We start from the raw sequence: 13670 nt of genomic DNA on the forward strand, positions 1-13670 counted from the left end.
GACATTATTTTGGAAAATTTTTGCGGATTGCAGCCAGCATCTTTTTTGTCCTTTCCTGTTTAGTTAGTTGGGCCCCATCGTTTGCTCAACCTGTCTTTCTGTCTGTGTTTGTGTTTTCATCTGCTTTTCACCGACAATACATGTTGGGGGCTGTCTATTGCTTTGGGGTCTGCTCTGGGGCAGTTTAGATTTCCCCTTTCTTTCTTTAGGCTTATTTAGTTCTCCGGCTGTGAACGAGGGGTCTAGGGCACTGTAGGAACCCCTCACGGCTACTGTTAGTTGTGTGAATAGGATCAGGGGTCTGCAATCCGATAGCTACCAACCTCTCCGGTTTTCTGGACTTAGCTTGTATTTTTGTTTTTTCCTCCTTCGGTGACTCATTCATAACAGCTGTGTGTGTATGAGGTGTACGGAGCGGAGCCGCGCGTGTATGAGGTGTACGGAGCGGAGCCGCATGTGTATGAGGTGTACGGAGCGGAGCCGCGCGTGTATTTTGGCATGGAGGGGGCCCCATTTGAAAGTTTGCACCGGGGCCCATAACTTTGTAGTGACGCCACTGGTCTTACCACTTTTTTGGATTAGGATAAGAACGCCAAAAGAATGTAGTTCAGTGTCAAAATTTCTCAACTTTTCAAAATTTTTAATGACCGAATTCTGGCATAAAGGCTTTGATGAACCTGATCCAATATGTCCAGGCATATTCTAATATCTAATGTGCTCAGTAGGGAAAGCTTCACTACCCCTGTGGTGGCGGAGTAGAAAAATAGAAGACTTGCTGCCCAGTTTTGTTCATAATAAACAATTATCAGGGCAAAAACTGTATAAAAAAATATATATATATAGTTACTTCCTATATAGAAATTGTAAAAAAATACAGTTGAAAATTAATTTTCTTAAAGCTCCAATATATGTATTTTTTTCTTTTTTTTTTCTACAGGATTTCAAGCACACAAAGTCCTTTGTGATCTGAGAAGATAATCTGCGATGGTGGCCTTTTTGGCTGCTGTTTTGCCTAGACGTCACACTCCATTGAGAAAAAAGATTGACTTTAAAAAGTATCTATTTTTACATGAAAGAAATGTAATCGACCATATTCTGTGGGGAAAAAAAAACAAACAAAAAGTGCTTTAATCAAGATGGGGTTGAAGAAGTTCAACTGTAACCTATTGAGTATCTTCCCGCTGAGACTTCTGCCATTACGGAGGCAGAAAATATTACCCCGTCTCTTGGAAACGTATCTGCCGGGAAAGGCATTCTCAGCTCGTATTGTACTAGTAGCTATTTTTACACAGGCTAAACAGTGCATGAATGTTAAAGGAAATGTCGTATGTGTATATAAAGCAATTTATTGCTATATCATATTGTGTGGCCTAACATAGAGCAGACGCCCCGCTGAACGTGTAGTAGATGTTAACCCTAGCTAGAAAAAAAAAGATGTTTTAGTGGGCAATTTACTAGAAAAAGATGACATTATTTACATCGGTTCTACATAATGTTGTATGCCTTAAAATAGCTGAAAATGTTTTGGACCTAAGTATAGAACAAGTGACTGTAAAAATATGGAGATCCCAACTCCAGAGGTGTGACGTGAACAGCCGTGTGCCCCTTATAATAATGGTGCCTTCTTATGTGGTGGACGTTTTTACTAACCTTTCAATGCCCCAAATTGGGACATTTAAGTTACACCCCCAAGGCCACCAAAAGCAACCAGTAATGGGCTGGCCACTTTTTTGGGGGGGCGGGTTTTGCATAAATCTCACCCGTTCTCCGGGTGGTTAAGGGTGCTTTGAGCACTCTCCGGCGCCAAGTCTCTCCACCTCGGTCGCTACGTCGCTTAACAAGCTATCATTTTTTTCCCATGTTGGAAAATAAAAAGCAGTAATCGGATGGATTGCTATGGGGCGAATAAACCATATCACATGTGGAATATAGTCCTGCGATGGGACGCTCATGTCTTATAGGCCACTGCGGCCTACCGGACAGAAAGTGGTTGGGCAGGGAGCTTATGGCTTCCTGATCTACCTCAGGACTGAACTGCATCGGCTTCATGTTGATGACGATGAAGTTTGAAGTTGCCCTTGTCTGCAGGCTTGAGTCCCTGGGCAAGACTGCCCTGGATCTTCCGCACTAGCAACACCAGTTTTTGGTGATGCTTTTTTTTTTTTTTTTTTAAATTTTGTCCCCTAAGAATTTTGTGCCTGGGGGTAACATCCCCTGTGGCCCGTATCCTCATGCTATGCCACTGAATAAAGTGCAGATGCCACTTCTACCTCCGCATCCTCTATAGCGGTCTTACCCAACTCCTCAAGAGCCCCCAACAGATCATGTTTTCAGGATTTCCTTAGTATTGAGATAATGGAATTTTTTCCTAGGCCCTACTAAGGAATTCCTGAAAACATGACCTGTTGGTGGCTCTTGAGCTTTGGAGTCAGGGTATACCGGACTATAGCAACACGACTGACCAACCTATAAAGTCCAATGAGGTGAGATTCACAAAAATGGCTCCTGTCCACTATTGGGATGCTTCTGTGTAGATGTAGCCTGGGGCGCAGTAGTAGACAATCCCTGTTACAAGGGTTTATTCTGTGTTAGTAAAAGTGGCAATGTTCATTCAAGACCACGGTGCTCACAACAAACATTTTAGGTTTGGTTGAGTTCAGACGTCCGACCAAGAGTCCATGGGTCCGCTGTGTATCTACAGCATCGTACCTAAGAGACGGTTGACTTTGAGTCAGGAGACCCACTGGTGGTCCGAAGAGCTTCACGTGGCCTCTTCTATACCTTACCTCCATTTACTGCCTTATCATATGCATAAAAAATGTCCTATTGGAGTCTTTCCTATTTTTATAGGATGGGTTCCTTTCTATGTGTATTTTATTTTCCTATGTCTGTGGGCTTCAAAACCCTACACAACATTCAATGAAGTCCGATAATAATTTGATTTCTGTTCCGAATTTGGGTATTGTATCATATCTATGATTTTAGAAAGTTGACGGCCTTGGGTTTTATTTTTTTTTTTATCGATAGCAATAAATTTGCTCATCAGGATGACTGGCCCTGCCTGCTATGGACATGAAGATGGTGTTTTCTGTTTCATTGTGATAAAATAATATGGAGTAGAGACCATACATTAGGACAATTTGCTGGACATTTACAATTTTTGGATTAATATTTGGTGTAACTAGTCCTATGTCTAGAAAATGATGAAGATGCAAATCCAAGAAACTGAAGTGCTGAAGTTTGGATCTTCTCAAGGACTCATGTATACGTCCACCATCTGCTCTGTTTCGTATGTGTTAAATTCTGCAGAAAAAGATTCATATGAAATTGGGGGCAGTGTAGAGGCATCATGTGGGAGTCCTAAGATGGCCCCAGATGAATCATATCCACAATAGGGTTGTGTGCATGAGCCCTGAGACCAGTGTTCCCCTACCCCCATCTTAAAGAGTAACCGTCATTTTACTTTTTATTTCATAAATCAATAGTACACATGAAAATAATACCAAAAAAATCTTCTTTCCCCTCTTGGACTGATCTTTCTCTCTCAATTCAGGGGTAAAATCTGTACTCAGTGAACAGATTATTTTCCCAGAGAGGAGGCGCTATAGGCCCCATAGAACTCTATAAGCACCAACTGCATCTCCCATATACCGATATTACCCATGAATTAAGAATATTAATTTTGGAAATCACTCAAGAAGGAGAAAAAAAACAATATTTCTATGATAAAATTTATTTCGAAGTTTCTTATTTTAGCTACATAGAGGCTGACAAAAGACTCTGGTTCATCAATTTCGACCTTTCTTCACCATTTGTGCATCCTCTATCAACACACAATGCCATTTGTTGTGAGAAAAGCATCTTTTTTAAAAGCTGTCATAGTGTCTTCCATTACTACCTCTTACGGTCGGGCATTCCACAGTCTGAATGCTCTAACTGGAAAGAACCCTTTCCTAGTAGCCAGAATCGCCTTTCTTTCACCCATAACGAGTGCCTCCTCGTCCATTTTTATTTACTATGTATTTATGGTTTAGAAAAAAAACTAAAATGAGGGTTACTTTTTAACTTCGACTAGTTGTCCAGAACCAAGCTAAGTATATAGAGTTTGGCTGGGTACTTTGGGTCTCGGAAAATTAGACCTATAACTATAAAGGAACAAGAACTTGTCTGCTTTCATTGTATTCATTACATGCCATTGTTAGGACTGTTATGTCAGGTCAAGAGCCCCCATAGGCTCTTCTAGACCTCTAATGGCCCTCTAGTTGTGACTGCGGGGTCTGGAAGTTTTAACTTAGATAAACTTAAAAGTAAAATAAAACCAATGCAATGTGCGCAAATTAGAACTTCTCTTCACGGCCCTCTATTTCCCAGTAAATAGGACTTGTTTTCTCTCGTTCACACCTTTACTCAAGTGTAAGCATAAAATAGGTGATCAGTTCTTCATTTTTATTTTTTTTTTTATGCCGAGGTTTGGGTATACATCTAGTGCCTGTCACTGGTATTGATATGTACAACCCTAAATATCCAGAAAAATGATTTCATCTTGCTAAAAAAAAAAAAAAAAATCTATAAAAAAAATTTTTTCAAAATGTTTTTGTTTAATAAATGTGCCTTAATTTAAAGTTCATGAGACTGTATACATTTTTTTTTCTACTGACTATATATAGCTTGCCGACCCTCACAGGCCTGTAAAGTTTGGTAATGTGTTTTGTTTTTGCTTCTGATATGAATTGCACTAGAACGTCTCAAGGACGTCGGTTACCGCAGATTCATCTTCTATTCTGCATGCCCATAAGATGAAGATAGAGATAGCTTAGCACTTTTTTTTTTCAAAGATTATATTATGATGTATAACCTGATGTAGAATACTGTCATAAATAAAGGTTTTTTGGTTTTGTTTTTTTGTATAGCTATTGTGTCTTGCATTTATTGAATTTGTATGTTTCAGTAGTGGTAATCATGAAATGCAAAATTAGTATATGAACGCCTCAGTCTGGAAAATCTCCACATTCACATTCAAGACTCATCTTGAAGAATTATCAAGATCCAAAAATCCCTTTTTTTTTTTTTCCCTTCGCTTGTGTCCGGTATGGCAACTCGGTCCCATTGATTTCAATAAATCATACGAGTCCCATCTACTCGCCTATGTAAGTTATTTAGTGGTCTCTAAGGACTTTAGTCGCAGGGATGATGAATGATGGTTCCTGTCCGTTATGACACCAAAGCTGATGGAAAGCTTTCTGGGAGACGTAAAAGAGCAAGACCAAGTTTAGAGTTGAGAAAAAAAGATTTACAGAACCTCGGTAGCGGCCACCTTGGTGGTAGCCCGTGCCTGCCAGACCAGAGTCCTCTGAACCGTCTCCTACCTACTGGGTTTTTGGTGCCTCTTCTTAGTAGACTTGGAGTTACATCATGTGCGCCTCAAGTCACAATGGGAGGTTGCAAGGTAGGTAAAAGAGGATCACAGGGGTCTGCTCTGGCAGCCATGGACTACCAAAGTGGCCACTTGTCCAGGGTCTTCGAAATCTTTTTCATCAACGTTAACCAAGTTGGATTTGAAGCTATTAGAAAAGGCATATCAGCGATGCAGGAAACCTTTCTAAGAGACTATTATGGGTTAGGCACTGGCCACGAGTTGCAAAGGTATCTTTCATGCCATACCCCTGCAAGGAAGCATGAACTTTATGGGCTGAATTCCCAGGTTGCAGTCCTGAAGGTCATCTCTAAGAGACTGTTAGGAGTCAGATTTCTGCCTCTCCTTTGCTGAAATCTAGGTCCTCACATTCTGCAGTCTCCTGCGCTTTTCCTGCTGCAGAGGAGATTGCCCTGCTGCAACTCTCTCCAGAGGCTAAGTCCTTTGTTCCCTCATCTTAGCATGCTCATGGACGAACTCCCATTGGAGTTTGGGAGTCAGGTGCTCAGGTCCTGTGTCGAATCCCATTGGCTCTTCCTGGAGCCTTGGAGATTTCCGGAAGGTCCCGTTCGGTATAAAAAGCGCGCATGGATGTTCCGCCATGCGCTAGTATTTCATACTTGCTGCTGTATGTTTGATGATGGATGCTTGGACTGGTGACTGACTTATTAAGAAACCCCTTCCCTCTGATACTACGTTTGTGTGAGTGATTGGTTTCTGCCAGTAGTAGCGCTAGCGCCAGCATGCCTAGCTCCATCTTGCTCAGCAGCTTAGCGTCTGCATTGCGCCAGCGTTATTGCAGCGCCTTACCAGCGGCTCAGTTCTTGCCGCGCTGCAGTTGCAGCTTATCTCTGCGTCCGCTGTTGCGACGCCACGCACCTTATTTTACGGTAGGTCTAGACGGAGTAGTCCTGCTGTCTAAGGCTACTCCTGTGACCCTGAATACCGTGTCTGCATCGCTGAGACTCTGTGACCCTGAACAGACTCAGCGTTTTGTGTATGCTTTTTGCCTGCAGCTCTGTGAGTGTAACAGAGCTTGCTTCAGTGTACATTGGGTGCAGTTAAACCCTGTGCACATTACTGCCATAGTGCTCTGCATCTACTAGCTGCGGTTTTCCATCCTCCGCACGGTGGACCCCGAGCGGCGAAGGCACTTTATTCATATTTTTTATTTAGTGCCTTCCGCCACTCTTAACAGAGACAATCTAGTAGTGGGTTGTGTTTGGGGGAGGTAGAATAAATCCAAGTCAGAAATGGGTTGGTAGAATAATGTCCAAATTCTGTATCAGTAGTCCAAAAAATCAAGCCAGAACAGTGAGTATCCGAGATGTAGCAGAGTCAGGAAAGCAAGACAGTTATGATAGTTTAGCAACACACTCGGGAAAATAAGTAACACACTGAAAACTGCAGCTGACTCTGCCGACTCCTGTATAAACTAGGGATCCTGACCCCGGAGTCCCTAGTGGTTCGTGCATGAGCGGACATAGCCCTAACCACAGACTATACAATGGCAACTCGGACCTATGCTTCCTGAAAGGCCATTGAGCTCTTCACATACAGTACCTCATAGAGAACTGGAGGACAGAGCAGATTGCAAATAACCTACAGACGAGAAAGTGTGCTGAAGCAGAAAAAGATCCAAGAGTGAGTAAAACCCAACTACGAAATACAAAATAAAGGACTAAGAACATACTGTTGGAGAATATGCCGCCTACTTCTTAAAAAGAAACAGAAGATAGGTGCAGGGTAAAGAACATGAACAGCAGAGATATGAACCCTAGCTGGACTTTAACTGACTGGCTTAAACTACAGCAGTATGGAGGGACATTCAAATAAGACTATCAGCAGCAGGAAATAACGGAAGGAGGAAAATATATATGTAAGATGCCCAAGCGAGGTAGTCATGGGCGAACTCTGGTCCACACTCGCTCTAGCATCCTACATACAAGGGGTGTCTCAGTCCTGGTGTGCTGCTGTGTATTTGGTGCTTTCCACTTACTTCTAGCCATCAAGCTTCTCAGTCCAGTAATCCCTCTTCTGGAACCAGGGCAGCAAACAGTCCAGCAGACACACGGTTCATAAAAGCCAAACTTTTACTGAGAGAATGGCAGTCCGTACATAATTGACCAGCTGGTTTAAAGGATAAGGCCCAACAGGATGTCATCTTTTCCCACAGGTACTGGATACAACTTTAGCCCTGGTTCTCGGGATAGGTGGCATATCCTCCTTTCTGGCTTCTAGCCCTTGGGGATGTTCCTCACCTCCAGCGACATTTCTGGATTGTGATACATTCTGCCCCATATAATCTGTGTCCATCTTCATCTCTAGCTTTGCAGGCTGAGCGTGCCTCTGGACCCCGATGTCCATCTCGAGGTTGCCTTTGGCCATTAGACGGAAAGGTATTTATGGCAATCTGCTGTCCCAAATATTGAGCTCACATTTTCCCTTAGCCTATTATCCCTGCTGCATATGCACTCCTGCCTTCGCATTAACTGACCTGTCACTTCCTACCTCTAACACTCAACTTCCCCCCTCCCATCTGGGTTGACCACTACAGTTAACCCTGTCCCAGCTAACTGCAGCCCCATGGGGATATTCTGCCTGTACCACATACAAATACCTAAACACATTTAACCCTTGGGGGTCTGGAAGCAATCCATGAGCTTCCACCATTGTTTCATATAAAGCCACTCCCAAAAGGTGATAAGGCAGAAAAATTAGTAAATGAAAACACCTCTTACCCTAAAAAGAGTGAAACAAAGGATAACAAACTAAACAACAAAAGAAAAGGAGGATCTGTTGTGGCTCTGCGGACAGAGAAACTGACCACCAAGCACAGGCTAAAGGGTTCAAACACATAACAATAGTATCCGATATGGAGCTGAGTGAGGAAAGCAAAGCCAGACAGTGTCCAAGGTGAAGCAGAGTCAGGAAAGCCAGACATAATTGCTGGGAAAACACCAGGAAACTCCTCACATTGCTGCTAGCCAAGAGTCTGTGTCCTGACCACAAGGAAAAAGAGTCGTGGTCACTTGCATTGCAGAAAAAGGTCACTGGTAGCTTGTGTCAGCCTACCTGCAATACCAACCACAACCAATGGACAAGGGTGGGGTCGTTTCTGGAAGCTTTTAATACTGTTTGCCAGCAAACTTTCCTTTAGCTGCAAGCATTTATTCACTTTTGAATACATCTTTAGGGAAAAGTACAAGATTAATACAGTGTTTATAAAGTTACTTGTCACAGCCTGTATAGTAGCTACATCTACAAGCTGCGTTCACCATTTGTCCAGCTTCAGAGCTGAAATTTTCCAACATTCCTGATGCTGATTTCCAACATGACACTGTCTCATTGTCACACAAAGCTGGAGAAAAAAAACAGCCTTCTCTCCACACACGGTCCAGTAGCATGGAATTATTTATTGGTTATTGCATCATATAAGGCAAATTTTTTTTACCTTAATGCATATATTTTGGGCAAAAAAAAGTGTGAGATTGTGTTTCAATACAAATTTTGCATCGGATGCCTACTGTAGACTCTGCTATGTTTATTGTTGTGTCTAGATCGAGTTAGCAAAGAATCTGTCAGTAAGCTTGTTCTGAGAGAGACTATGTACAGTAAGTCGTTTCTTGGCTGATATATGATCACATCAAAGATTCGCTCAACTTTGATATGGTTTGTTACGATCATAAATTGGCTGAGATGAGATCATCACTGGTGACGGTGCAACACACTAATGTTTGGGAAATATTCTGCTTGGACAAAATGTTGAACGCTGCGACTGATCAGTGGCTGCTGACTGGCTGCAGGGCTCACGTGCTGCCCTTTGCCTTATGTTGATTCTTTTATCAGAATTTCGGTAGGGGATGCAATACTGAGTGTGGAGAAGTGGTGGCAATCCAGGATGAGAGTATCAATTTTTTTTTTCACTTCCCTGGACCCATTAATAAGGTGCTCTCCAGTGGAGAGTCCCTTTAACCCCTTTACTACCAAGGGTGGTTTGCACATTCATGACCGGGCCAATTTTTACAATTCTGACCACTGTCCCTTTATGAGGTAATAACTCTGAAACGCTTCCATGGATCCCGGTGATTCTGACATTGTTTTCTCGTGACATATTGTACTTCATGTTAGTGGTAAAATTTCATTCATATAGCTTGCGTTTATTTGTGAAAAAAATGGAAATTTGGTGAAAATTTTTAAAATTTCGCAATTTTCCAACTTTGAATTTTTATGCCCTTAAATCACAGAGATACGGCACACAAAAAAAACTTAATAAATAACATTTCCCACATGTTTACTTTACATCAGCACAATTTTGGAACCAAAATTTTTTTTTGTTAGGAAGTTATAAGGGTGAAAAGTTGACCAGCGATGTCTCATTTTTGCAACACCATTTTAATTTTAGGGACCACATCACATTTGAAGCCACTTTGAGAGGTCTATATGATAGAAAATAACCAAAAGTGACACTCATTCAAGAAGTTTATTAACCCTTCAGGTGTTTCACAGGAATTTTTTTGAATATTTAAAAAAAAAATGAAGATTTAACTTTTTTCACACAAAAAATACTTCAGGTTCAATTTTTTTTATTTTACCAAGGGTAACAGGAGAAATTGGATGCGAAAGTTATGGTGCAGTTTGTCCTGAGTACGCCGATACCTGATATGTGGGGAGGGGGAACCACTGTTTCGGCGCATGGCAGAGCTCAGAAGGGAAGGAGCGCCGTTTGACTTTTTCTTTTTTTCAGTAAATATATTTATTGAAGTTTTTTTTTTTTTTTAAACAGTAAAAGCAGTACAGAGAGCCATTTACCATGTCCAAGGCTAAACATTAAATCTCTGTAAAAGCAGCACACTTATAGCCAAACAAGGACTCTGGCATATATAGGATACATGCTTGCTATCTTGAAAAACATCTCCAGATATGAACCTTATAAACAAAGTAAATAACCTGTAAGAAAAGCAGTTATAGAGATATAAGAAGAAGGAACGCAAGACAAAAAAAGAGAGAGAAGGAAAGAAAAAAAAAAAAAAAGGCGGGGTGGAATAGGAAGAAAGGGGGGAGTAGGGAGGGAGAGGGTTAAAGGGGACCCAATAGCATCAGTGTCCACGTATTGAGGGTTGTGAATATGTACGTAGCCAGTTCAGGAACCCCGCGCTCTCCTTGAAGGATTGCCAGAGGAACCAGGTGCGCCCCTGTTCACATGCAACATCACCGTCACCACCGCCACCATTGACTCTAGACGATGAAGTCTCTCCATTTCAGATATCCATTCCTCCGTGGAGGGAACCTCAGTGGACCTCCAATGCCGAGGAATAACCGCTCTGGCAGCCGTTAAACAGAATCTTAGAATCCCCTTTTTAACAGAAGCTATCGAATTGGGAATCAGGGACAGTAGGGCAATTTGGGGGGAGGGCTCATGAAGGACCCCAGTCATCAGATGAAAGGCATCAAACACCGAGCTCCAGAAGGGTTGCAGGAGACCACAGGACCACCAAACATGAAGCATAGAGCCTGCGGCGGATCCACATCTCCAACAGGTATCCGGGGTCTCCGGGTTAATTCTATGGAGAAGTGTGGGACATCTATACCAGCGCGTCAGCAATTTATAATTCCTCTCCTGCGACTGACTGGACATTGTCATCTTGTGCGCGAGAGTGAACATTTTTAAACTATCCGCCTCAGAAAAGGTGATCCCCAGGTCCCTCTCCCAAGCCTCCATGAAGCGTAGTAGAGGGAAATGAGTTCAAGACCAGGCCATAGAGCGCCGAAACCACATGAGAGGGACCCTCGGTAGGAAGCATCAGAGACTCAAATGGCGTTGGCGCCCCTAATGGTATACTGAGAAGGAAGCTCCGCAATTGCAGAAACTCCAGCCAGGACAGCGGCATCGTTTGACCAGGGCCCCGCAACCCCCTCACATCAGAGAGCCCCGCAAGTTTATCCCTCACCTGACCCAGTACCACCTCGTCAGGTCGCGTCCAACACAAAAACGTAGATCTATTCATTGCTGGGGGAAAGGCCGGATTGTCAAAAAGGGGACTCAATCTGCTCAATCGAGAGGTCAGGCGTAATTTCACGTAGGCTCTGTCCCAGAACCTCAGAACCATGCTGCATTTCGGCGCGCACGGCGCACCGTCAAAAGTGCGCAGCACGCTACTTTCACACTGGCAGCGCATGATCTGCGCACCCTATGCTAAAGATAGGGTGCGCCGATCGCATGCGTGCAAATGCGAAAGTAGGCGGTGATCCCGGATGGGGCGGGCAGGGAGCCGGCTCGGGGCGGGGCTTAACGACGCAGGGCGCAGCGTTGTTTTAACGCAAACGCAAATGTGAAACCAGCCTAACAAGGTGCTCAACTCACAGCGCGCCCGGAGGAGATCAGTCAGCACACAAGCATCTCTAGTCCGTTTATGGTCCGTCTCCAAAGCTTGGACACGAGTCAACAAACCCATTATATCAGTCTCCCTCTCTCTTTTCAGTCTGGCCCCTTGTTGTATAAATACCCCCCGTATGACTCCTTTCAAAGCTTCCCATTGATACGGAATAGCCGTAGGGTCGTGTTTGTGACAATCTAGAAAGTCCGAGATTTCTGTTCGCACGGCCGCCTGACACGTTAGATCTCCAAGGAGACCAGGGTTTAAGGACCAGGTCCATTCCTTCGGAACGAGACTCGGCAACCGCAGGGAGAGCAAGACCGGGGCATGGTCCGACCATAACATCGTGTCGATGTCGGACCTAGGGTTAAAAGACAGGAGCCCGTGGCTGATCAAAAAATAATCTAATCTACTGTAGGAATTGTGTATTGTGGAAAAATAGGTATATTCCCGGGCAGTGGGGTGCAGTAACCTCTAGACATCCACCAACCTTGAGTCCGTCAGGGCCCGACGTAGTCTCTCCATCTGCGAGGGGGACACCGCTGACCTGCCCGAAGAGGAATCCACAGCGCGGTCCAACACCATATTGAAATCCCCTCCCATGATCACGTAGCCCTCCGCAAAAGCCGATAGGTCCCGCAAGTACTTTCTGCATGCTCGGACCTGGTCTTGATTGGGGAGATAAATGTTAGCTATGGTGAACAGATCGTGGGCGATTTTAAGCTTCAGAAACACATATCGACCACCAGAATCCGTCTTAGAGGCGACAACCTGAGCCTGGAGAGACTTATGTAATGCAATGCTGACTCCTTTAGACTTGGAATCAGAATTACTTCCATGGAACCACTGCGTGTAGTATTTATGGCTAAGCGTAGGGATTCTGTCTGATCGGAAATGCGTCTCCTGCAGCAAAAGTATGTCAACTCGTTGCTTATGCATACCGTATAGAACCTTCAATCGTTTTTCGGGGACATTAAACCCCCTGACATTAAGTGAGCAGAGTTGTAGGGATGCCATATGAACTATCGGGCCCACAGGTGGCACAATCAGGTCAGGAAGGAGTAGGGGGGGTGGGTGGTGGGAAGAGACAGAGATAGTAAAAGTAAAGCACCAAGGAAAGAGAGTAGTTCAGAACCGACCGAAAAGAAAAAAGAAATAAAGGGAAGACCAAGAGGCCACTAGGCCTCTGGTGTAGAGAACAATATCAGAGAAAACTCTGAGAAGTAGTGTCACAGACACACCCTAGTGGGGAGGTGATTGGGCAAAGAGCAAGCAGCCAACAGCCAAGCCCCTGCAGCAAAAAAAAAAAAAAAAGGAAATCCAAACTCCACCCCGTAGGTCTGTAGACCTGTCAGTATAAACAATATTAACAAATACAACAGGACGAGTCATAAACCATATACATTTGCAGAAGTGAACACAATCGGAACGGGTCTCCGAAGGGGCATCTCCGAGTGCTAAATTTAGAAGAAAAAGTAGCGTTAGTCAGCCTAGGATATAATTAGTGGAATTATAAAGTAATACAACAGGTAAGCACATCATTTGGGGTGCCCATCGGAGTAGGAAACCATTCATAAACAGTGTAGAATAGGCTATGCTGGGAGCTCCGTTCAAGAGTCCCAGAGAGAATCTGATGAAAATGAAACCGCTACCAAACATATGGCTCCAGTCCCCCTGCATTAATCAAACTTGACCAAAGTTACGACCAGACTCCTCTTGGGAGCCCGACAGTATGCAGGGGTACCGCAGGCGGAACAAAAGAGACAATAGAAAACATATAATCTAGGATAGATGATCAAGTGTCGTTGGTCTGAGTGACGGATCCATGTCTCCGGCGGGAGCTCCGCTTCCTCTTTCCCATAGTCCCAGCAGGAGGTCCT

At 43.7% G+C, this 13670-nt stretch overlaps 1 protein-coding gene across 1 annotated transcript in view; it reads left to right on the top strand.

Moving 5' to 3' along the window:
• Nucleotides 1–4909, top strand: part of JAM2 (junctional adhesion molecule 2) — a 123734-nt gene extending 118825 nt beyond the window's left edge. The window contains exon 10 of the mRNA XM_073584509.1: nucleotides 938–4909. Coding sequence (XP_073440610.1) covers nucleotides 938–970 — 33 coding nt within the window. The 3' untranslated portion in view covers nucleotides 971–4909. The remainder of the gene's footprint in view (nucleotides 1–937) is intronic.
• Nucleotides 4910–13670: the final 8761 nt, after the last annotated feature.

Source organism: Dendrobates tinctorius, unplaced genomic scaffold (genome assembly GCF_039654945.1).
Source record: "Dendrobates tinctorius isolate UK_male_01 unplaced genomic scaffold, ASM3965494v1 ptg000084l, whole genome shotgun sequence".
NCBI lineage: Eukaryota > Metazoa > Chordata > Amphibia > Anura > Dendrobatidae > Dendrobates > Dendrobates tinctorius.